The 26,822-nt window shown below is 37.5% G+C and overlaps 1 protein-coding gene across 1 annotated transcript in view; it reads right to left on the bottom strand.

The window, feature by feature from the left end:
- Positions 1 to 470: 470 nt before the first annotated feature.
- Positions 471 to 26,822, bottom strand: part of FBXO25 (F-box protein 25) — a 33,664-nt gene continuing 7,312 nt past the window's right edge. Inside the window, exons 3-11 of the mRNA XM_036380231.1 lie at positions 24,453 to 24,562; positions 23,085 to 23,134; positions 20,077 to 20,169; positions 16,540 to 16,633; positions 15,624 to 15,808; positions 13,571 to 13,753; positions 11,254 to 11,397; positions 7,146 to 7,172; positions 471 to 4,606 (exon numbers count right to left, since the gene is read on the bottom strand). Of these exons, the coding sequence (XP_036236124.1) occupies positions 4,517 to 4,606; positions 7,146 to 7,172; positions 11,254 to 11,397; positions 13,571 to 13,753; positions 15,624 to 15,808; positions 16,540 to 16,633; positions 20,077 to 20,169; positions 23,085 to 23,134; positions 24,453 to 24,562 (976 nt within the window). The 3' untranslated portion in view covers positions 471 to 4,516. The remainder of the gene's footprint in view (positions 4,607 to 7,145; positions 7,173 to 11,253; positions 11,398 to 13,570; positions 13,754 to 15,623; positions 15,809 to 16,539; positions 16,634 to 20,076; positions 20,170 to 23,084; positions 23,135 to 24,452; positions 24,563 to 26,822) is intronic.

The raw sequence follows: 26,822 nt of genomic DNA, 5'->3' as shown, positions 1-26,822 counted from the left end.
GGGACACACAACTGCAGGAGCTTCTGCATCATGGTCAAACACTTCTGGTTCTAGTGAAAATGCTGCCAAAGTATTGCTTTTATAAATTCACCAAGTTCTAAAGGGATACCAGTGAGTTCAGAAGGGGACAGCTTTGCAGCTTTAAAAGTTTCCTGTAGATATAGGGCTAAAAATAATGGCTGTTCCTGAGAGAATAATGGGGACCAAAACATTGGGAAGAGGTGCTCTCAGCATGCAGAACTTTGTTCTATAGCTGAGCATTATGTGGGAATGATAACTGACCCCAGTAAAGAAATTATTCTTCCATTATTGTTCTGCTATAAATACTACAGGAAAATAGCATTCAAGTGGGAAGAGCATATAAAAATCAAGTAAATTTTAGAATTAAGTGGTTGCTGTTTATGTAGACTTTGAAAATTGTTAGAAAAACTTTCAGCTGAAGGCACAATGACTATAAAGTGCAACAGATATAAAACTGAAGATGTTTTATTCATATTTGTAGAAGAATGTACACATAAACCTGCAGGAAATAAGCATTACCAGCATGCCTGACAGGTAGAGGGACAGGTCTGTGTGTGGCACAGAGGATGGTCCATGGGAATTGAAAGAAAGAAACCCAACCTTACTCTCACCTCTCGTGTCCTGATCCACTTATCTGTCATGTCTTTCAATAGAGACATTTTAAGCATTAAAGGTAACCCTCATCCTACTGAACTTTGTAGGAATTTTTGCTGGGAATTATGTTCCAGTGTCTTTGGACCTGAGCCTTGCAGATGAAAGTACAAAAACACTGCAAGCAAATAGCATAATTAGCTAATGTTTCCATATTCTGAACTCTAATTGATTAAACAACTGTCTCCAAACATTTGATATTGATTTATTTAATGCAGGTACCTATCTGCCAATTCAAGCAACTTTAGTTGGATGTTAAGGGTCTAGCCTTCCTTTAAGTTCTTTGCCAATGATGGAGCTGTAAGGATGCTAATTTGTGCACCATGAAATCCAAAACGTGGTGCTGCTGTTCCCCATCCTACCCTCTCCTCCTGGCTGGCCCTCACTGCTTCTGCCTTCTAGACTGCAAAAGGCCACTGGTCTTTTGAAGCTAGTCCTAGTAGAGACCTCCTGGTTTGAGCCTGGTGTTTTCCTGAAGTTCAGCTTCTTCTTCTCCTAAAGCAACTTAATGTAACCCTTTGGGGATGGGGAGCAGGGGGAAAGAAAGAGCAAGGTCCCACTCCTCTGTTTTCTCCAGGTAAGAGCCTCAGTCCTGTCTGACTCCAAGGAAAAAGGCTCACACAGTGCTCTTAGGAGGTCCATGGCAGAATGTCTTTTCCCAGAAATAGGTGAACAAGACGACAAGTTTGGAGAGAATATAATAAAAAAGGCAAGGAGTCTCTCAGAGACAGGTTTGGGAGGCAGTGACTGGGGAGTGGGAGGGGAGACCTTGTTTTTCAAAATTGTAATTTCAAGCTCCTTGTGGACTATGGCAGTGAATATCCTGATGCCTTTGAACTGCTGTTCTCAGGACTAGAATTTATTAAAGCCAAATCACCCAGGATTGGGAAGTGATCATGGAGGGGCCACAGTTAAAACACTATTTCCTACCACTGCCACTGCAAAATCTGTCTATAAAGAGATCCAGGTTTGGGGACAAAAGCTGTCCCCAAAGAAAAAGAAACCTCTGCTTAAGAGATTTAGAACATATTTCAAGACACCCTTTCTGCTGAAGGGCAGAGTGCCTGCCCTTCCTCCTTGGACAGCAGCACACAGGAGGCCAAGGAGCAGAGGTTTCACATAAACCACCCTTCTCATGGTTACAGTGCTTTAGGTTACACAAGAAAGTGCTGGAGTAAAGGAAGATAAATTCAGTAAGTAAAGGAAGATAAATTCAGGCTGTCAAAATATGTTCTGTGCTTCAGGTGAGGTATTAAAGATTGTTATCCTAAAGGTGAAAACCTTTCCCCATTCTTTATGTGATTTAAATTAAAAAACTCAACAGACCAACACAAAAACTGAACCACCACCAACCCTATTACAAAATCACTGCCTTAGCTTTTTTGCTTAAGTAACACAACTGAAAGTTACCTTCTTATGCATGCAATGACCTCACATCACATAGTCACTCTTAATCAAACTCTTATTTGCCTTAAGCCTAAGCAATGTATTCACTATTTAACAAATCTGTGGAACTGTTCCCAAAACAGTTTGGCCAATGTTGAAAGCTTGTATCACTGCTCATGACAATGTGATTCCACACTCAGTGTTGAAGATTTCTTAAATAAAGAGTCTTAAATAAACTGAAATGCTTCTCGGCACATCTGTGCATATCTCTTACCCAGAAGAAATGCTTAAAAAGCCGCTTTACGGCTTTGGGGCCTTGGGGTCCTGGTGGGCAGCCAGTTGAACATGAAAATTCTTACAGATACTGATTTTTTCCAGACCTGTCTTAAAATGGCTTCTAAGACCATAAAATCATTTCTCTTCCTCCTCAGTTCAGTGGCTAGGAGAGAGGTTTTCTCTCAGCTCTCTTAATACCTTTGCCCAGCTGTCACCTTATTTGTCTTTTGAGTGCTGGGCATCTCTCAGGTCACAGTGTAGGAGCTTTGCCCTCTGTCTGCAGGAGAGGTGGTTCTGCAGAGTCCCTCAGCACGAGGGGGGAAGAGCTCAAAGCAGCATCAAACCAAATGCTGACTTTAAAACCTTTCCTTCAAGCCCTCAGAGAAAGCATCCATATATTTACAGGAAGTTTTATGCAGGGTAGCAAAACTAACCAGGATAAAGGAGTGATTAGTGGATGTCAGCCAGCACCAGCCACTGTCAGGGTTACTGAGGTCACAGAGACAGGAAAGCATCTGAGCTCTTACAGGAATTAAATAAATGAGGTACAAATTGTTGTTAAAGAAGGGCTGCTGGGTCCTTAACAAATCCAGTGGCTGCAGCAGTGCTTGGCTGGGAAAGCAAGGCTTGCAGCAATGCTCTGAATGAACAGGAATAAGAATGGAGGTCCTTGGATCCACACCTGGCCATTACTTTTGCCACAGCCAACACCTGTACAGAAAGAAGAAAAAATCCACAAAATCCTGTATTGAAAAATCCACAAAAATCAGCAATTCAATCACAAAGATTAAACTAACATAAAACTATTTCTTAAGGACAAATATTCTCCCCTTCTTGTGCAGCCTATTAACAGCCCAGCTCTGCTATTACAAAAAGGGCTAATACAACAAACTACTGTAAAGCAATAGCACTAGGACTGCTTGCATGCTTCTCATTCCATTACCAATGACTACAGACAACAGGTTATAGAAGATCTTACACAATTCAAATGGATTCATCTCTATGCACCAGAGGCTTCTAGGAATAACAGATAAAAACATGATTTATTACACTTACAAAACTGCTTTCAGAACAAGCAAGTGCAGAATGTGGTACATGATTTATTTTTTCTGTACTTTACATATTGTTAAGTTTCATTGACAAATCCAAAACTTTCACAATTTTTCCTTCACCTGCTTAAGCCAAGCAATTTATTTTGTTCTACAGGATAGAAAAAAAAAAAAAAAGCTTCCTGGAGAATTTATCATCTGATTAACTTGGCAGAAGGTGCTCCAGCTCAGACTGACCTTTCAGTGTTTCCCATAGCTTGTCAGGTTAGAACCTCAGTTGGGAGCATAGTGTTCTGCCACTGTACCAGTCTAGGAACAAGCAACTCCATCCTCATTAAATTTCAATAATATTTTCTTCTTAGAAGATGAAATTAATACAGTTGCACTTGTAGACATTCCAAACAGTATAAATGAAGGCTGCAGCTACCATCAGAAAGATTTCCAGTAGCCCCAGATTGGTCTCATGAGTTCTGCAAGATGTGCTAAGACAGGTTAAATGTTTAATAAAGTCCTTAAGAAAAATAAATATTTTTGCATAATGTATGTACAAAAATTGGTTGATTTCCTTCATTCATATAGGTTCAACAGCAGATATAACCACAGTTATATTTTACTCACTAACTCCTAAAAATGAATGCCACCTTTGTAATGATGTAGTAAGAGCCTAAGAGAATATTGGCCTATTCTTTATAATAGTGCAAATTACATGGAGGTGTTTTGAAACCATGGCTTATAGAAAGAAGGATTAACAAAAAACCCCCTCCTTTGGTCCCTGCAAGAGTAGTTTAATTCTTCCATGATATTTTCAAAACTCCCCTACATAATTTTAACCAACTATTAAGGCGTCAAAAGCATAGATTTAAAGTTGAGATTAAAGTGGTCTTTCTTGGACTTGAAAAAAAGTCCACTGGAGATTTCCTGACAACGAAATTTTCTTAATGTTTCTCCTTTCCTCCTTGCTATTCTGCACAAAAGCAATATGCCAAATGAACCTCTCTGATAATCTCCCCCATATATTTATTTAAACTACAATAAAACATTACACTTAAATATATTGCACAAAAAGCATAACATATCCTGCCTGACTCTTCACAAAAATGGCCACAAACACAGGAGAACAGCTACTGAACGTCTCAAAATTTGAAGAGATCAATAAAATGCTGAGGAGATACTGGCATGAGACAGGTGTTTGGATCACTGGCTGTGCAGGGGTGTCCTGTATCCTGAAAAATGAAGGAGAAAAATAAGCAAGTTCTCTTTCCATATTCAGTCTCCCTTCACCCCCAATTTAGGAAAAAAAAAACCCCAACAAAACAATAAAAAAAAGCACAAACCCAAAACAATTCTCTCCTTGTACCTGAACCTGAGCTGGAGCCCTTGAAAAACTATTATCTTCCTTATTCATTATTTTTCAGTAAGCATAACAAAAAGGCAAAAGGCACCAGCTTTACTGAGCCTAAATTATCTATTTAATCAAAACTTGAAGTCATCTATTGCTCTGGGGGAAAATGAGTCCCTTGCTTTGAAAATTATGGGCAGCAGATATTTCCTCAAAAAACCTGACTAGTGTGTTTGAATTCACAGTCTTAAAAGCTTTCCTACCTTTCCTCCCTCCTAATCCTTCTTTCATCTTTCATGCCCACCTTTTCCCCAAGTGAAATGAAAGCACTGCCTTAAAACTGAAGTTGGCACCTAGGCAAGGCAGGAATAGAGAAGTAAGACAGGGTGGAAAGGCTTTGCCATTACAAATTCACTAAGCCTGCAGTGCTTTCTTTCCTCTTACAGAAATTTGACCTCAGCAGACCTGTCTGATTATTTAAGATTCAAATTCTTCTTTGAACAAAAAGTTGTAGTTTGCATCTTATTAAAACCCCCTAAATGAGGGAAATGCAGAGGTGTAATGAGAAGAAGTTCCCAGACAGTTCAATGGAGAAGTTAAAAAAACTTGTCAGTGTTGTTGTAAGGCTCAGAAGTGTCCTCATCAGGCTTTAAGGAGTTTCTGTCTCTTTTCCACCAATGCTGGTGAATGCACCATGTGAGGGAAGAAAACTAGATAAATACATGACAAACAGATCACAGACTACCATGGTCCTCATTGCTTTTGTTTCCATAGAGAATGAAATTACATGCCATTCTGTTAATAGAAGGAAAGAATCTCTAAGTGATTATTTTTCTCACTGCCACATTCCCACCTAAAGTCTTTGCAGCACCAAAGTGCACCAGGTGAAATACATTCTAAATACTGCTCCACTTTTCCAGTGAAAATTGTTACTCAATAGATTTGTTATCTGTGTTTTTCCAGGAAGTCTATGGAGGACTACAAGAATACACCAGGTGCTATCACCTCCTCATCCTCCCACTCTTTTTAATAACTGCTTTAACATCACCTGAGAAACAGTTGTTAGATTCATGACACAGAGGGAAAGACAAACATACACATAAAAAAAGAGAGCCAGGTAGAACTGCCTAACAGGGGAATCTGCAGATGAGAAAGAACAGATGACCAAGACCAAAATCAGAAGTGTTAAACTTAACACCTTCATCTTGAGATGACATCTGCAAGGAAGAGCTGCACCACTCCAGAAAACACTCTTAAAGGTAGTTGCTAATGGATTATTATCTTCTCTACCCATTGCCATGGCAATGTCATGTCATTACTTTCCTAGTTTCCAGAAAAAAGCACCATCAGAATTATAATTCTGGGAAACAAGGTAGAGTTTATCCTCTTTCTTATTTGTACTCCTGAATATTTTAAACTGAGTTTGTAACATGCTGTTTTCTCTGCACATCATTATAAAAGCATTTTTGAAAGTTCTACCCAGTTGGGAAATACAGGTGCAACAAAAATCTCAGAGATCAGTTACTGGTGTTTTTAGTTATTGAAAATGAAATAAGTTTTACAGTGAAAAAAGTGATGAGGACTGAAAAAAAGAATCACAACTTTCTTGTAATTATGAGTACTCCTCATTTCAAGAGAAATACATTTTCATGGGAATAATAGACTAAGTAATAGATAAAAACACTCAAAGTGTTAAAATTATTGGATTTCAAAGTTTGAAAGAAGTCTGCTTTAGCTTTGAAAGTAAGAAGAGAATTCCCCAGGAGGAGTGTTTACTGGCTAATGTAGTTGTTTTCCTCAAAATCTAGCATAGCTAGACATTAAGAAGCTCCGTAAAAGTATTTTCACCATTTCTTTTTTCAGACACAACAATATAATTGCTTCCCTTGACTATCTCAAGTCACATGCAGCCTGTTTTGGGGAATTTCTTTTCACAGAAATTCTCCATAAAAGTAAATACGACTACAGCATTCCAAGTGCAATAAAATCAATTTTAGTACCTTGGTATGAAAGTTATCTGAGGTGCATGTTACTCTTCAGATTTAAGTACTGAATTAAATACATCAGGGAATGCAGAAAACAGTTTATAATAACACTGAGTGCAGAGAAATCTATTTCTTAGCAAAATCTGTCTGATCCCACTGACATCTATGCTCATTAGAAATTGAATTATGGCTCCTAGTTTAAATGGCATTAAGAGGGAATATGGCAATAATAAAAGACAAAATGATGAAAAGCTGGGATGAGAAGTCATCACTACCTTTATCTAAAAGGGAACAAGAAACAAACTATTCCTGCTGCTGAACTGATGTGCAGAAAGAAAAATCAAAACAAAGAGTAACAGATAATTAGAAAGGAACACATTATTCACTTTGACATTATGGAACAGTCAGCAATGAAAACAGATGAGACACAAGAAATACCTGGAGTAACAAAGCAAGGTGGTAGTCCTTTGAAATCGTGAAGAAGGAAGCAGGAAGGAGAGCCATAAAGTAAAAGAAGCAGAGTTAAGGTTTATTTAAGCAAAGGTTGATAAGCCATTTAGAAAAAGTCTTTTATTCTTGTGGCAAATCACAAGCAGCTTTGTGGGAACCAAAATCAGCACAAGCTGCAAGAAGACTAAAACTAAGTGTTATGCAAAGTGATTACACTGTTTTCATAAAGTCCTGGAAACTGAAAGAAGAAAAGATATTTCAGCTTCTGTGGCCATGTCTGAGATAATTGAAAAGTATTACTAAGTAAGCTCAGGAAAATACAAGAACCTGCCACAATTGCAATGGTGCCTAGTGGAACAGAGGAAATAGTATACATGAAAGCACTCAGAGGTATCACACAATAATTAGTCATTACTTTTGCGCTATTGAAATTTTGTGGTTTTTTTCAGTTTCATCACAGACAAATCCTTTAGCAAGAAGTCATTTTGAAAACAGATGTTCAATATGAAAATTTTCCTATGACTCCCTCCTAACACAGGAGAGTACAAAAGTCACTGTACTTCCAACAAAGAACTTAGGAGACTTCTACATGCTATATATACATTGACTTTGGTTACAGATTTTAGACAAGTAAAGGAATACAAATGCCTCTTCCCGAAAAACTCCTAAAGACTTGTTAAAAACCCACTATGATTATTATTTGTATACTGAAAAAGTGAAAAAGTAATTTCCCTACTTCATCAGTTCAATAGATAATTCAATTCAGCAGCCATCAGTCCCTTCTTTTGCAAGGCCTTCTTTGAAAAGAACACAAAACAGAAGGCTCCAAGAATTTACTGGGAGTAGCCCTTGCACATTGTCAGCAATTACATTATATTATCAATTTCATAAATCGCTGAAAATTCTTCTCATCACAAGCTAGGCCTGTGCTTTTGGGCTATTTGAGACCCTTGTCTCAAATAGAAACTCCTACCTCCCAGCACACTTACTTAAAACTACAATTTACTTGCATCAAGGATGGCCCTTAGTGTAAATAATTCCCCTAAGTAGTCTCATGCTTATGCACCACTTCTGTCTCCAAAAACAATTTATGGAGAGCAGTCACGTTCCTTGCTAGCACAACTGAGTTAAGAGAAATTAATCATTCCTAGACTTCATGCCCTGATTGCTTTAGCTCTTTTTTCTCTGCAACTATTCCAATGTTTCGCTTTGCTCTTTAATGAAGGAAGAAAAATAAAAATAGATCCCTTATGAAGAAAAGTTCAGCTCTGCCTGAAGTTCTTCTGAATGACCTTGGAAACAAAAGTTGACTGACTTCTCAATTATACCATTAAATGAAGAAACAAAATTTTTACATATTATCAGCTATCTCAAGAATACAGGGCTTCCATTTCTTTCAAGATTCAAACACTTGTTACTTTTCCTCTGCAGTAATTGTGATTTCTCTTTTAAAATTTGGATTTGGTGGTAGCGTTTTTGTTGTTTTTTTGCTTTGTTTATTTTGGATTTTTCTGGCCATGCATTAGAGATATAATTGTATGTCAAGCACTCATATACCCATATTTAATTTAACAATCTTTCTAATCAAGGATAATACTGAAGTTTGAATAAATTTTCAAAGCCTGACAAAAGTTCTGATTAAGGAGTATTTTCACCTAGAACAGGATTTATCTAAAACTAATAAAGTAGCTCCTGTCCCTTTGCCCCTCACCCTTGCTTTATTTCTCACCTCTCTTTAGCAAGCTTTGGAAAGGATACAGACACAAGTGTCTGAAAAAAAAGGCAGCACTATTTTTTTCCCCATATAACTGAGTGACCAGCACTACTTGACCCACACTGCCCTGTAAAAAGCGGGACGGTATTTCAGATGAAAAATTCACTTGTCCCTGCCAATAAGGGTGCCAATTATGCATAAATCAATTCATTTAACAATCCACTTCAGCCTGATCATCATTTATTTTAAGACAGAGACAAGGCTGAGATGCCAAGACTAGAGAAGGAATACTGCAATGTAGGCTCACAGAATGATCAGGCTGAGAGGCACTCAGGAGGTCTCTAGCCCAGCCTCCTGCTCAAAGCAGGCTAAGCTGGGAGATCAGACCAGGCTGCTCTGAGCTTCATCCAGTCAGCTCCTGAACATATCCAAGGATGGAAACTGCATCAGCTCTGTGGTCAAACTGTTCCTTGCTTGGCTGTCCTCAGGGCAGGCTCTTATGTCCCCCTGAAGCAGTCTTCTCCACCACTCCTCACATGGCCAGTCCTCCAGCTCCCTGATTCTATGACCCTCACCTGAACTTCACCCAGCTTATCAGTATCTCCCTTCTGCTGGGGGCCTCATGGCTGCAGCATCCCAGATGGTCTAATGAGTGCTGCATGAAAAGGGATAATGGCTTTCCTCAACCTGCTGACTGTGCTCTTGTTGAAACAGCTGATCCCAAACACCTGCTCCAATATTTTTGTGCAGAAGCACACAACCAATCTATAACTGCACTGCCACTACAAGAGCTGCCCAAATCTCCACGATGAGGCAGCACTGGAATGGTGATTTAGGAGGTACTGCTCATCAGTCCAAAGTACCTTTAGAACTTCCTGTGCTGTGTTTCAAAGGATTTAGAAGTTCAAAATGAACCCTATTATTCCAGCAGTACATTGGAACATGTGTCTTGTCACCTTGACTGTTATAACGTACTACTGGAATACAACTGCAACCTGCACAGGTTCACTGCCTCCTACTGTCTCACCATCTCCAAAGTTAAACATTTAATTCCAAACACATTCAAAGTAATTCCTAATATTAGGTACTTGTACTTTTCTATTATACTAAGATCAAAATGAGAGAAATTTAGTGTGGAAAGCATTAACTCTATACAGTGATGGCAGGCAATCCAGAGAAATCTGATACCACAAATGCCCACCTAAAAGCACCAAATGCCCACCTAAATGCACCTGTGTACTTACCTTTGAAATTTCCCCTTTCAGAGAGAGGATTTATCTTACATATTGAGCTACATGCTAAAGACTTAGTCCACTGTAATGAAAGCTCTTAGTCATTCTTGACACAGATCCTTCAGAAAATGCCCAGGCTTTTCACAGTAGAAGCCAATTCTGGCTACCTGCTTTCCTATTATTAATTTTGCAAAGCATTACTACCTGGAAGGACTCTCATGATATCAAAAATACTCAACTTCAAGATCACATCATTAAAGAACACACTATTTCCAGCAGCATTTAGCTTATCCTATTAAACAGCCTAGGTTTTTTGAAGGAAAATTAAAAAGCCTCACACTGACATAGAAGTTCTCATAAAAATCACAGAAAGATGACACAAGAGCAACTAATTTATGTTAATTAGAATATGAGTAATATGAGTATTTTCCAAGATTTCTCAAAGATTTCTTGCTCTTTGCTGTCCACTTGACACTACCTATTATCTGATCTTTCAGCTGTAAAATTAAGGAAGCCTCACTAACTAGAAGGCTCTGTTACAGTGCAACACAGAGTAAAAGCAGGATTAGTTAATAACACACATTAAAGAAGAGAATGCCCTACTGAAATCAAAACCATCCTGTAAGACAATATATGCTTCATGGCAAACCTCAAAACCAGGGTAAACCACTCTGGATGAAGTTTTAAACATTCCTCCATGCTTCATATGGGACAGAAGCAAAAATATAAAAATAGAGCAATGCATTTTTCTACACCAATGTGTAGGAAAACATGTAGTAATTATTTCTCATTAGACATGTATTGATTACCATGGCATTATTAAAAACACTAACTTCAGACTAGTCCCTCACAATTTTCCATAAGATCAAATTAATAGAAGTAGACAGAGTAACTCTTTCCACATGGCACTTTTCATTGCAATTCTAAGTATTGAGGTTATCAGATACCAAGAAATAAGAAGGCAAGCTTAAGAACAACTTTAGAATTTAACAGAGATATTATATGGAAGTTTTATATATTATTTTGAAGTTAGATATTATCCAATCACCTTTCACATGAGAAAGCTGATAAGATGACCATATTTTTCCTTGCAGATGATCACCAGTAGCTGTTTGAACTTATTTCTGATTATCTGTTCCAAAGCTCTTACCTTCCAAAACAGAATACTACAGTGTCGACAGAAATGCAAGGTGTCCCCGTACTGTTCCTTTATTGGGTAATATTTCTGAAGTGCAAAGTACATCAGCTTCCAGTCAATGTGACCTTTCTCTGATGGAATCAAATGCCTACAGAACTAGACATAAAATTAATATCTTCCTTTAAAATTGTTGTAGTCAATTCAGGCAAAGGACATAGGAAGGTGGGGGGAAGGTAGTTAAACTGAAGTTTTGTAACTAGAATTCTTTGAAGTCAATATTATGACATCATACATCTCTGCAAAGCAGTGACAGATCTGGCCACAAAAAAGATGGAAGGCAAAGACTAAAAATAGGAGAGTGCATATTTGCCAAGAAAAACTAGGCCATACACAGCTGATCTAATTCTACTGTCTCAAAATTATTCTAATTATAGTCAAGAAGCATTTAACAAAACAGTATTTAGAGCTGTAAGCAATTAATTTTATCCTTTTAAAAAACCCAAACCACTCAGAAATGAGATTTAAAAACATGATTGTGCATTACAGAGGGTGGTTCTCTGTTAAAGCATTATGAATTCAAATAAAGCTTTTTCTTTAATTTTAAAAGCATATACATGTTTATTTTTCCCATTTGGTTGTGTTCTAGAAGGATAGCAACAATTAGTGATTGATGTACTTCTTGAGGACTTTATCTGCATGTAAAGATTAGCTGCTGCACTACAGCTATTCCTCCCTAGCTTGAGAGACAGACAAGGTTTATTAAGTATGTATTATAAAAGACTTCTGTTCCACTCAGTGTGGATTAATGCTAATACATTGAAGGCTTTCTTCATTCAGAAGACAATTCCTGAATGGGGAGAAAATAGAAATGCCTGATTTCAGCTACACTTTATTTTGTTTCATAATGGCTCTCATTTTTTTTCCAAAAATGGTCTTCAGATATCAATTATGTTTTCATGGTGGTTTCAATGGCTCAACAAACACACTGCAGGGGACAGAAGAAACTAACCTCATGTGATTCTGTTGCTTATTAAGCCAGTACACTTTTAAGGAGAAGAAGCAGAATTTGATATGGGAATATCATTAAATAATAACTTAGTAAGAAATTGAATGTGAACATTCAGGAACACACTGGAAACACTGTGTACAAGAGTACTTTATGGGGCACAGGGACAGCTAATTACACTGAAACACTTCAGGATCTTTCTCCCTGCATTACCCTAGTATAAGAAGTTCCTCTCTAACCAGTTTTGTCACTGTTCAATAGAGCTTACCTCATCTACCCTCAAAATCCACTCAACTGCTACACAAGCTTAAATTTGTTATCCTTGTAACTTCACCTTGAATTCTTCTAGGCTGCTCCTGAAGATGGGTTTTCAGTTTGCTTCTGTCTATTTTCTTCCACAGTTAATTCTAAAACCTTTCATCTCACACAAAAAAAAAAAATCTTATTTGGGTCAATGGTGCATGAGTTAATTGAGCTTCAGTTCTGTCTTCCCCGTTACATTAATACTTAATCTGGTAGTCAACAAGCAACTTCAACCTGCCAGATTTAAGAAGGGGCACTTTGGCTTCCTCCAGTACAGAATGTACTAGAATTCAGAAGTTCTTCCTCCAGCTCTGATGAGGTACCTTCCACTTTCTTAGGTTTATTTTCACATAGCCTGATTTTTTCCCAGCATTTATTAATGTCAGAAAAAGACAGTTCTGGAGTCATTCCTGGATTAATTTAATGCTCTTTATGAGGAAGTGACAGGAAACTACTGCTTCTCTTTCTTTTATTAATTTCAAAGCATTTGTTCTTATCTTCTTAGCAAAGATTCAAGTTGGCTTCTCCAGAATTTTCATGTAGCTTAAAAGTTTGAGAAACCTGTCTGCCTACCTTAGTTGGTAAAGCAAGCTCTATTTCAGAAGAACACTTTAGAGATTTCCTCTACAACACTGGCTAGGCAGTTTTTTAAAAAGCCCATCTTGCAATCATTGTGCAGTAATCATGAGTATTCTCTGTACTTGGGGCTGGATTCCTCCTAAATATTGCATTCAGTATGAATGTGAGTTTAAGATAACTACTGGGCTGTTTCCTTGCATTCACTTTCAAAAATAATTCATCCACTTTCAAAAATAATGCAAGGAAACAGCCCAGTAGTTATCCTAAACTCACAGACATACTGAATTGAACATTTAGGAGGAATCAAGCCCCAAATACAGAGAATACTCACAATTACTGCACAAAATGATACACTTTTATCTCAAAAAGGCAAGTTTATGCTCCCTTATTACTATATGATATCAAAAAAGCTACATTTATACAAATAACAGAGTTTATTACCTGCTTTTCTGCAAAATGGTACTGGCAGAGTTTTTTCCACAACTGTCTGTCTTCACTAAGCATGTACAAAGTTGGGGTCACTTGACCCAGAGTAATAATGTCCCAGCCATCAGAGAACCTGTATAAGATGTTATTCAGCATATGGAGAGGGAGGTCGCTAAGTGTAAGTCCATTGTTGACTTGCTGGAAATAAGAGTTGAAGACTTTTAGCTACAAAAACACGACAGTATAAAGTACAAATAAGATTCTTTACTTTACAGGCATCTTAGGCCTTAGTTTAGTTTTTTCAAATCATTGAGTAAAATCTATGGTTAATGCTTGCCTACAATTATTCTCTAACTGCTGTTGAAAATTTAAATTAATGTACAGAAGAAACAACAAACTGTAAGTTTTATAATTCATAGCTTTCCTGCTGTTAAAATATATCCTTAATCCATTATTTAAATTTCAAATAATTTTTGAAACACTTCTCTCAAAATAATATTATGCAGTCTTGAAAACTATAATCTAGTCAATTCCATCCATAGTGTGCTAAAGCTTTAGCTATAAGAAAGTCATGAACCGATTATTTCTAACTTATTGGATCCCTATAGTTTCTCAATTTTTATTAACAAACAAAACACATATCAACTTGCCTTAAGCCAACTAGAGTACAGAATAGAATATAGAATACAGGACTGAAGACCAGAGATACAAAATGAAAGCATTGTGGATGTTAGAGGCAAGAGAGTGGAATAATTTCCAAAGTCTAGAGAAAGTTCCCCCTTATTTATAAATGAGACCTGCAGAGGTGACAGAGGAGAGCACTGAGAATGTTTTCATCAAGATTATACAGCTCTGTGAGCTGCAGTGGGGTAAGCAGCAGCACAGCTCCTGCAGGACTGCAGCTGGAACCCACAGTGGCAGCTGGCAGAGGCCCAGCAGGCTGGAGGCCGTGCCCAGCTGGCAGGGAGGGAGCAGGGGCAGCTGCCAGCCCCAGGGAGCAGAGCTGCCCTGTCACAAGGTGGTGGCAGCACAGCAGCCCTGCACCCATGGGCTCACATTTCTGTCTGCTTCCTTCCCAGCCATTCACCTTGCTTATAGATCAGACTTTCCATGGAGTCATCTGGTCCAAGCACTGCTAGGGCAGCAGCATTCCTCCTCTGAGCAATGACTATGTGAGCACTACAGATGCAAGATTCCTCATGGAATCTTCAGCCAGTGTAAAACAGCTCCAAGGGGAGTGTCATGGAAGGGAACAAGTGCAGCAGTAGCTGCACTGTCTCAGAAGTGTCTGTGCTGTGGTTGCCTGGTGCATGGAAACTGCTGAGACCAGGCTTCTCAGTTCTCCTTTCTATTCCAAGAGTAGCTGGTTTATTCAGATAACCAGCTCACACAGAAAGGACAATTTGAAAATTTCATAGCTGGAAGCCGATAGATACAACACTTGTATGATTTTATAGTGAGCAATATCTTACAGGATTTCTTCCAGGAGTAACCCAGTCAGATTAAAAAAGTTGCCTGCTTATCATCAGAAGTTTCCACCATAAAACCCTGGAACAGTGCATACCACATGCTTTGAACACAGTCACACGAGGAGAATCCAGATGCTGAAGTCATTATCTTTTTTTTCTTACAAAAGCAACAGTGCTAATGAATAAATCTGTAAAATTGCTACTTGAGTTGATACACCTCCAAAATGTCTTTTAGATTTGTATTTCTTCAGTTGTAGAAAATTTATTTTGGAACTGAAAATTGGTGCTTTTTCCCCATGTCTATCTGACAAACTAGAGACAATTGTTTTAAGACTTGAGTGGGAAAACTAATTCTATCTATATCTCTACTACAAAGCAGCAGTACAGACACTGTAGCAGTTTTCACCAGAGAAAAGCTACTAAAACATTAGAAAATTAAGTTGATGCCAGTGAGTTAATTTCACATTACTTCTTCATAAAACAAAACAAGTAAAACTGTTTAAAATGTATTTAAAACTTGGTTCACTTACAAATCCTCATGCAATATTCCACATAATTCTACTCCCCCAAATATTAATTAACATGATTTAATAATGTACCTTGTTCATCTGAAGATTTTTTAATTGTTGTTGCCACAGAAGGATAGTTTCTAATCGGCAAATCCAAATATTGATGTTGCCTACCAACACAGATTTTCCTACTCCCCTAATCAGTATACAGAGAGTAGAACTCAGATCCTGCAGAAGATCTTTGATCAATCGTGGATTATATTGGTCTTCCATAACTGGAAAACAAAACAAACCAAATACAATTTTGGTTGACAGAGTTAATCAAGCTAATAGCTCAAGCTAATCAACACTCCTTTTTTAGATTAATTAATTACAACTCAATTGTTTGTGTACAAATAACTGCCCTAATTCCCACCATGACATTCAGTGGTGCTGCTCCTTAGATGCAAGATCAATAATGAACAATCTCACAGGCAAATTTGATGCAAAAATTCATGCTATGCATTTAATAAGCTTAATGCTAAACAGGTAGGTATAAATCCAGTTCCTTCAGTTCAAATCACACAGTATAACATCTTCATTAATGTGGTTACCAGAAAAAAATTAAAAAAATCAATATAATGTAATGGCTTTTTCTTAAAATAATCAAAATGTATGTTTTTTGAGTCTCAGTACAACATGCAAACTGAAACCCAAAAATTTTATTAACCTAAAAGCTTCTGCATTTTGTGAAGAGTATAATTTAACAGTAACCAATAGTTTTTGAATAGATTCTAAATGTCACATAAATTCACCAACCTGTTTCAATAGACTTTATTCAATAAGAGAATATAACTTATTGCAATCACAGGATGGGAAGTATGAAACCTGGCATAATTAAGAATGCCATTACTATGTCTTACAATGTAAAAATGGTAATAAGACTAACAACAACAAAAAAATCAGTTGATAGCTTAGTTACACCAATTAAACCTGAACCATTAGATTACAAATCCTTAGGTCTTACCCTTCTGCACAATTTTGTCCAAAATGTTAAAGTAGTTCTTCTGTGCTGCACCACTCAGTGAAGTTAACTGGGATTTTGCAATTAACTGCAAAAGCTATGACAAAAAATTTAAAGTCAGAAGAATGACAGAAGTAAAGGATGGTTTTTAATGCACATTTAGTGCATACACTCACCTACAACAGCCTGAATTGCCATTTTGTAAAAATATAACTACAGATTTCATAAGACAAAGACATGTGGAAAGCTTTAAGCATTCCTACTGGCATCCCATGAACAATTTCTGAAGGATGCACACTTTCAAAATACTGAGCAAATGCTTATCTCTGGCAAAGCATATGAAATACTTTATGAGCTGTAGTGAAATGACAGAGAAAGTCTGTTTTGGGGGCTCACAAATACAAATGTGAAATTGCATGTGGCTGGGTCCTGAAGTCCCTGACAGATCTGGTGGCCAGGAACATCACTCTGAACTGATACCAGCTACCAGAATTACAGCTTCTGAGTCAAAGTGTCCTACTGGTTAAACTGAAGTGTGATGGATTTAGTGCACTACTTTCTACTTATGGAGAGGAAATACCCTGTTTTGCCTAAACTAGGCAAAACCAACTTCTATATTAGACCTACATTCAGGTCCCTGGTAGAATAAACCACAGTAATCTAATAATGAGCAGTGTACAAACCACATCAGTAACTTTCTCTTAAGTATTATAGTAAGAATCTCCTAGCTGTCCACACATCTGTCTCTGAAACCACTGTGAGCAAATAAAGTGACAAGAATGGCAGCAATGGTTTAGGGCAAAATAATCACAACAGCTTAAGTTCTTGCCTCACATGAATGCCAAACTATAGCTACTAGAGGCAGTCCTTGCTCCATTCTGGAACATTTGCTTTTACATTTCAGATTCAGTTATGTAGCTGATAAGAACCATTAGCTCTTCAACAAAAAATGTTCTCTTATTATGAGAGACTTTGATGTTGTGACACCATTGCAATGTTTAGAGGTGTGGCACTGAGCTTTGCAATTTGCACTTTATAACAATGAGTTCAGAACAACTGCTCTCAACACATTGGAAAGGGAAAGCATGGAGCAGAAAACAGCATTCCCTACAGAGTGTTCTGGGGCAAGGTAGCACCAAGTGTTGGCACAGAGAATGAAAAAGACTAAGCTTGCCAAAAATTATATTGTATCTTCATTTCTCAAACACCAATTTGACACTTCACTCAACAATTTTCCTTGGGAGGGAGAAAGAATACACCTGTTCTGTCCCTGATTTAATAATGTTACTTCTGGCTCCTCTGCACCATCTCTGACAAAATATTATGTGCTATGAAAGAAAGAAATAATTGTCCTGATGTATTTAAATACAAGCAATCTAGTCTCAAAAACTGGATAAATAGATACCAGGATCTCTTTGTTGGCTTTTTCACAGCCTATTAGCTTGATTAATAATTGAGAACATACCTAGAGGTCTCTGGCAGCCTGCCAGTTCAAGCAAGTAGGTACATTTCTCTTGATTAATTAAAAAAAAATCAGTTATGTTGCTCAGTCTAAAGAGGAAATTAAAGAAACAAATTCCACCTGATTAATTGTAATGAAGATTCCAATTTCAGTGAAAGTTAATATGCAAGGATTAAGACAATTGTAGCAAAAGCAAAGTAGCAGAGTACTAGGATCACACACTGATACATGCAGAGCCATGGGTTATGTTGTCTACTAGAGATTGTAACTTCGAATGATCTCTGTTTACTCAGAAACATTGGGATAAAACCCACCCACATAAAATTCAGTGTATCAGAATTGAACAGCTACAAAGTTATCAATACACTACAGCACCAACAAATACAAAAAACTAACTGATCCTACCTTCTCCCCCTCACTGCCTATCCTAAGAGTCCTGGACAGACATCAATACTAATGTTTAATAACAAATGACATATCTTTAGTTAGTTGGAGAATCATCTTGGTGGTCTGGGATCAAAGAAGAGCTAGGGTAGGGATTGTTCTTTAAAAATTGTAAAAACAGTTCTTGAGTTATACCTTGCTATCAACAAACAGCCACTCTCTCAGGGGAACTGATGCAAAAACATGATCAAAGTTTTGTATTTGTAAAACAATTCTAAATTTTAAACATTCCAAATAAATTCTAAAACAATTAAAGGACTTTAGAAGTCTATCTACTATTTTAAATTCACTCAGATTTCTTAGGGTCTGCTATTAGCAGAATAATGGCTTGGATTGCAAAGCTAAATTTCTGAATTTTAAATAGTGCTCCTTCCTCAATGATCTTAAGCCTGGTTGACTAAACCAGCTTTTTATATTTCTTGGTCAACAGAAGAAAAACTGGTCAACATGCTTATGCTGGACTTTGCACCTTGTCTTGATCAACTGTTTTGGGCAACCCAGTTTAGGCACTGCAACATCTAAAACAAATGCAAAATTCTAGATCTGCATTCCTTTTACCTGCTTGCTATTCAAGTGAGACACCCAAGATTGACACCATTTATACCAAGTCACCTTTTTTAAGTGGTTTGGTTTTTCCTCTTCCTACTGTGTTCAAGGCTGAAAAGTCTTGGGAAGGATCAAGGTTCTTGATTCTGCTCCCAAAACGGCATTAGAAAGTAATGTTCTAAACCACAATACATACATATACCAAAAACCCCCAAACCCTGCAAGGGGAACAAACCAGGCAAGTACCCTAACCATTAGCCTGGAAGCAAATCCTTTTTGATTTATTTCCACATCTCTTGTTTTTCTGAAAGTACAATACATTGCCTCATCTTCACAGGGATGGGTAGAATGTGTTTTCTCTACAAATAATCCACAGGCTAGTGGTAAGGCTGTTCTCCTGGTATGTTTGTTTAATTTTTATTTGTGTCTTTTCAAGTTCAGGATGCATTCCAAGAAATACAATATTTGTGAACAGCCCCACTACTGAACAGTCCACTCTAGTCCTGATATGACTCAGATTTTGAGCTTCTCTAGGAGCTGGGACAAGCACTTTACTACCTCAAGTTAGATAATAAAGTAAACCTGGGGCTAGAACGAGATCAGTATCCCCAAAACAGGCATTTCCAAGTGGGCATCTGGTGAGACATTGAGGTAATTAAGGCTCCAGTCTAAAGTTATAAGGAATGTTAACAAAGATAAATGCATAGATACCTTGTCCTTGATTAAAAAAAACTGCAATGAATCACAGGACTGGTAAGAAGTTACAGAAGATACAGAAATAGCAGAATACTTATACATCAAGTATTGTTCTGGAAATTGTTATTTGAAGAATATTTGAGATGCAGCAATGTATATTTAAGATTGATAACACTTTACTATTTCTGGTTGTATAGAATTTTTACCTTTAAAGAGAGTTCATTACCCAGACTGATGAACAACTGAAACTACCATTGATATTTCCCTTTTAAATAACACAGCACACTAGCCATCACCATCAAGCTACAGGCTTTCAGACAGTCATATAGTGAGTTTTCACCAGAGAAAATTTACTCAATTTTTATAATATACATATAAAATAAAGAGCTTACTTTGACCACGTAATTGAACCTCCTGATGTCCTGAATCGCACTCGAAAAGTCCAAGCGGTTAAAGGCTTCTCCCAAGGTGCAATAGCCATGTCTCTGAGAAAGGGAAAAACACACTTTAAATGGAAGGAAACAAAGACAAAATTGAGTAAAGCATTCAGAAAAGCACTCTGACATGCAGCTGATGCTAATGGATACCATGCTCCCTGGAAATACAGTGCCTCTGGACTGAAGAGTTATTTGTTCTACAAGAAATTAAATGAAACAAGATATGCTATTTGTAACTATCAGGTATGTAGGCAAGGCCTTTCAAATCATACTAAATGTGTAATCTGGCATCATTGGTATTTGATTTCCCTGGGAATCTGCTCCACTCTTGCATGGCCACAATGCTGGCAACTCCTTCATGGCTACCACAGTCCCCATTCGCCCTGCACAAGGAAGGGCTTGCTTCTACAGCTGTCTGAGCCTATAATTATGAGAATTATCTGATTCACACTTGAGGGTGAGAACATAGCAAGCTGCTTCTGGGATCAGAAGGAAAAATGGTCTCAACATCTAGAATTTGTTTTCCAGGTACTAGAAGCTTAGGCACATTTTTTTTTAAGCACCAAGAGCAAAAGCAAGTACATTTTCCTTTGGTACTTCTCCACATCCTAAAGTGAAAATGGAAGTTTCAGAGGCTGTTGAGAACAACTTAGGGCGGTAGAAGCAGCCCAAAATGACATGGGATTATGTAAACTCAGTACATTTACAGCCACAAAGCCACACTGGAGCCCAGGACCAAATATACTGAGGCTAGGAAAATCTCTGACTGATAAAAGAGTCTTGCAGAGCAGTGTGCTATTATGGCTTTATTAGCCCAGGGAAGGAGGAAGATAATTATTTAAAGTTCATTCCTAGACAGACTTCCTTGGTAAATTATGGGATGTTGACAAGTTTTGAAGTACAAATAATGTTCCTTTTTGTGACCCAGTGAATGCTTACCATGCATGTACCCCAGCAGGATGGGACAGTTAAGAATTCACTGCAGAGTGGTGATAACTACTGCCTGTTGGTTAATGACCAAATTCAGGATTGCACTGCTTGCTCATTCAGCTGATGTGCCTCAGACCCAAGCACACTGCACACTTCACAGTATGCACACCTTGCTTAGCTAAAAGCAATGATTAACACATACACTCAACAAAACTTTTGTTGAAATTTTGAAATATTTGTGGCTGTTCTCCAGCTAAACAGTTATCATTAGGTCATGCTTAAAACATTAACATAAGAGACATTTCCCTGAACAGACTGCTATGAAACTACAGCTCTATCTTTCCCAGGGTACCATCATGACAAAATTATTCAAAAAACATCTCCAATTTCATTTCAGCCATACTTGGTTTTGTTTTCTTTAATTTCAATGCTCTCCCATAGCATGTTTCACATGTTTCTTATCAAGACCTCCCTATCTTGTCATTTTGCCCTAAAAACCAGTATCCAGCTTGGGAAGAAATGCTTCCTAGTTGTGAGACCATTATTTCAAAATCAAGAAAGATTATAACCTGTAAGAAAAACTAGAGCCTCCAAATTATGTTTTAGAATAGCTTCAATTGCTGCTCTGGATTTTTCAGTTCATGCATTCTTATTCCTTGCTACTTTTTCAACCTACTACTCTAAGCTTTTAAATTAATACAAATAATTACCTGAAAGATAAGTACTTAATTCTAACCATCACTGGTTTTTTTTTATACTAAAAACCTAAATAAACCTGAAAGATGAATGATCAAATATTAGAAGGTAACCAAAATATTTTGTCTGCTCTCTGAATGGAAAAGAAACAGAACATGTCACTAGTACACCAACTTCTGCACAAGTAGGGGAAAAATAATCCTTTATATATGGGTTATTAGGGAGACCAATGCATTATTTTAGGCTATTTGTATTTTGGCCTCAATGTACTTTTGAAACATCAGCTTAACCTCATCATTCAAATCACCACAATAACTGGTGACAGATTGTTGTCCCCTGCTCTTTCTCACCCTAATTTAAGACAGCACAAAGGGAAAAAGCATGCTTGAGACTTTTGCAGACCAATCTAAGTAACCTAATCTAGAAGATTAAGCAGAAAGAGGGCTGTGAATCTGGTGAAAGGCTTTAAAGTACCCTTCAGATGTAGACAGGCAGTCTCTGGGTCACTGGTCTATAAGGTCTGCAAAGCCTTGCAGTATGTCCTTTTATGTAAGCTCTTCTCCACAGCATGCCCTTCCTGAGTAAAAAGCTGTGTATTGTCTCTCTCAGCTCTAAAATGCACAGCTACTTCTGCCTGCATGACTGCAGTCATCAGCCTCACCTCCTTCTCCCTCTCCTGGCTGGCATTACCATGTGGATGCAAAACCTCCTTACTGGTGTTCCAGTTCCACACATCTCAGACAGCCATGGAAGTCAGCACAGGAATGAAACTCACACTTCAAGACAGTTTAATCTCTACATACAATGGATGTATTTTAACCTTCCAAGAGGTCACTCCAAGAGCTTTCATATTCCCTTTGCAGTTTCATGGTATAGTTTATATGCCAAACTGAAAGCATGTGGACTTTGTTGAAAATAATGATCCTCTTTGTAAAATTTGAAACTGATGTTTTACTTACTTCCATTCAAATGTACACCATGATCCCAAAATATCAGGTGGCTGCCTGCAAGCAACTTCTTTGGAGATATTTCTCTGGTTTTGCAAATACTTTCAATTTTAGTTCAAAGAGACAGTAGAAAGATATATGGGCTCGGATAAGTAGTGAAGAACTGTATTTCTATCCTTGCAAGTTCCCACATCTCTGCCACAAAGACCTACTGAGAAGTCACTTTGCCAGCTGCCTTTGCCTCACCATGTGCAGGTGTCCAGTGTTGCCAATGAAGAGAGTTAAGTATAGCCCCTAAGACCATCTGGCAAAAATACCTTTTTCAACATACTGTCTGTCAACTAAGAACCACAAAGATTGTAGGAATTGACCCACACCATGCAGACTTACTTCCTTGGTGCTTTCTTTATGAACATAAATCCATTTTTCACGATAAAAACCTAAAATAAAATCAAAATACAATCATTTTAGGCTTCCACATTAGTTAATGCCTTCCAGAACATACAACTTTCAATAAAACACTTCATAAGATAGCAGAACAGTTTTAATGAAGGAAGTTTATAAATGACTGAAAAGATAACTAAAAATTGTCACAAGATATGGACTTTATGAAAACAATAGAAAAGTTATATACATGCTTTTTTAAAACCCCATGAGCTGGCACACAATTGGCAGATGAATGACAACTTTTGTCAGCTGTGACCAACCACTGACATAACAGTGGTCCGACATAACTCCTGACCTTTTTTTTATACAACACGCTCCTGAGCATTTGAAAGTAGAGCAGATATAGACAACACTCTTGTTCCTGACCACTCCACCCCTCTAATCCATTTTCTTCTGTACAGCTGCCTGTTCTACATTGACTTGGCATCAACTAACTGCAGAGGACTGCAGGGAAGGCAAGGATACAAGACTAACAAAGGCAATCAGGCTGACCCTCAGCTTTTACAGTCTTGCACATTGTCAAATGAGACCTAGAGCCCCTTGAATCTTCTGAAATACCTGAAACTCAGACAAGCCTGGAGAAGCTTAGAGCTTTCTGCAACACCATCTCTCTAACAGTTTTGGGGATATACAAGTAACAGATCATTTCAAGATCAAAGCATTAGAAATGCCAAGTAGCTGCTAACCAACTTACCTTTTTTTTACCTACTCTACCAAACTCTCTGCTTCAATAATATACTTGCTGCCATACACACTTCCAGTCCAAAGTACAAGCAATCTTTTACAAATGACAACTGATAAAATGGCTTTCCTATCTTAATTTTTTAAAAGAGACTTGTCTCCAAGAAATTCAGGACTGATAAAATCTTTATCAAGAGATATGATTATTATGACAAAATATATTCATTTATAAACTGATTCTGGAGTTAGTTGACTAATTAGAACTTGAAATAAACAAAATAAACCATCTGCTTTGGGAAGCAGAAGCTCCCAGATGCATCCAGAAAAATTTAATCTAAAACTAGTCCACAAAATATAACAGTGGTTAGTATCAGAAGACACTTAATACTCAGCAATTACTATTCTTAAATGCATTACCTCTGGGTCGTTGAAAGAAAAAATCCAACACAATAAATGATCAATAACATAGTTTCAGTTAAGACATATCACTTTTGACACCAGAATTTGTTGCCAATATAGAAATAGTCATAACTTTGAAGGCTACTCTATAGGTGAGTATAACATGACTATTACAACATTTCTCTGAACCTACATGAGTCTTCTAAAATAAATGAAAAAGCCCAGCCTTACATTGAGAATCTGTGTTATTCCTAAAATGATCTTTTTTCCTTTTCTTGGCTGCAAACTCACAGTCTTCAGTATTGTACACTTCTTCATTCTCATCATCTCCAGTTATGATACTGAAATAAAAACATCTAATTAGAATAGCAGTAATCAAATATTTAAGATGCATACATCTTACAATTCTCTGCCTTAAATTCTACCAGCTGAAAAAAAAGAGAGCACGTTCTTAATTAAGATCCTCTAACTCATTGTCTATAGCAACATGTATCGGGAGAGAAGCTGTCTTTTCTTCCCAGAGGGGTTGAATTTTATGCCAAAGTGATTAATACATGAAAGTATCTTCCTGAGAGGTACCTTGAAAATCATTACTGACATTCAGGAAGAACAACTAAGGAGACACTACTGACTGTAAAACTCTGCAGAGTTCTGGTGTACAAAAATCCATTTTTTGAAGTGGACCAAGCCTTAACTGCACACAGGTAAAAAGCCTGAGAAGAATTATTGCAGATCCTTGCACAGGCAGAAAGCCAGCAATGAACGACATCTCTCTTACTACTGTCACCTTTGGGGCAAAGAAAGTCCTTCTTTTAAGACACTTTTGATTCACAGCTCTGCACATACTACAGGTGCCATGGCACTGTTTCACCAGTGATTTGTACAGCATCAAGAGCCAAGTGGTGTGTCACTGCCAGAGAGACTCACCTCCCCCTATGTCACTTCTGACAGTTAACTATGTAACCCAACACTGAGGACTACACCAAATGCTCATGTATATCGAGCACAAAGTGTGAATATTAAAAAAAGACACATATAAATTATTGAAAATAAGCTAACATTTCTAAAATGTAAATGCATTTAAAACTGTCTGTGCTACAGGAAATTTACACAGCTCATGAAATTTTCATTCCATTTTTGCAGACAACTATAAGGACCAGCAACAAAGATAAGAATGGGTGTTCTCTTTTCTAGCACTGAGAAGGAAGATACTTCATATGAAGGCCACAGTCTTGCACAGATAAGAAGAATAATGAAACATACATGGTAATGAAGTTTAACTGGGGGACTTATTTGTTTCTACATTACTGCTCTTTGGTAACAAAGTTGAAACTCCTCACATCTGTTACTATTTTAAATCTGAATTGGTTTTTATCACTGCCAGTTTGAACTTCAGATTAAAAAACTGAATACTGTAAACTGAAGGACAGAAGTCTTTTCAAAAGTAACCTGTATCTGGGCATTAAAGTGACAAAAATCAAATTATTTTAGTCTATTGCTACTAGTTTACAGAGTTAAAATTTTCAGGTTTGAACCATCTGCTAAACAACACTGTAAAAACTTTTGGCTTCTGAATTGTTCTAATCAATACATGCTAGCTCAGCTTAAAGATACACAAGTTGAGAAGATTTAGTAAAAGAAAGTTGGTTTCATCTTAGCTTTTTTTTTCCAGGATTTAAACCTAACATCTGCATTCATATAGTGCTCAATACAATGTGATGGCATTAGTTGAGTCTTTAATATTTTTAAAGCAGAGGATGAAGACTCAACACCTTTAATATTCTATAGAACAGTGCCAAATATCACATCTGGTCAAACAGCAAAAGAGTTCAGAGGGAAGAAACCAGCAAGAGACAAAACCAAAATATCAACACAAGTTATTTGATTATGTAACATTCCAATCCAGCAGTTTGTTTTTGTGGGTTTTTTCCCCCCAAAGATATCATACAGGAAATCTCTAAACTCACTAAAATTATTTTAATTATGATTTAGCATATTGACTGCATCACCACATCATGTGAGAAGCTATGACAGAATCTGAAGAGTTGCTACAGAACCACAAATTGAGCCCAAAGCTGCCAGAGTTCTGTCATCCTACCAACAGATACAAGCCTAGGGACACAGGTCCTGATACTCTGCACCATAACCCAGGCAGCACAGAAACTCTCTCATGCCCCTTAACCCAGGGCAAGCAATGGGAGAGGGTGGGAGGCCACATTCCTGAAGGCCTGCTTAGAAGAGGAAGGTTAATATGGAAAGATTCCTTCTTTTGTTCCTGGATCCAAGTGTCCCTACAAAGTAATTTAGGCCAGTAACATACCTGAAGTGATTTGAATCCCACTCCTGACACCCCATAAGATATACTTCCCAAGCATCATATAAATAACTAAGGCAGCTTCAGGAGTCAATAAACATAAGGAATTGTGAACATGATGACTTATTTCAAACACCTTTATCTAGCACTCAAATTTGTCTGTGACATTCCTGGAATTCCTCAAGTCTCTTTAAAAAGACAAACTGTACTGTTACCTCTGAGGATCTTCTGATATGAGGCTTTATTTCCTCATGTTCTGTCCCACTTCACATAGAGTCTTTCCCTAC

This window comes from Molothrus ater, chromosome 3 (assembly GCF_012460135.2).
Source record: "Molothrus ater isolate BHLD 08-10-18 breed brown headed cowbird chromosome 3, BPBGC_Mater_1.1, whole genome shotgun sequence".
Taxonomy (NCBI): domain Eukaryota; kingdom Metazoa; phylum Chordata; class Aves; order Passeriformes; family Icteridae; genus Molothrus; species Molothrus ater.
The sequence above is the reverse complement of the archived record's forward strand: the minus strand, read 5'-3'. Positions and strand labels throughout refer to the sequence as shown.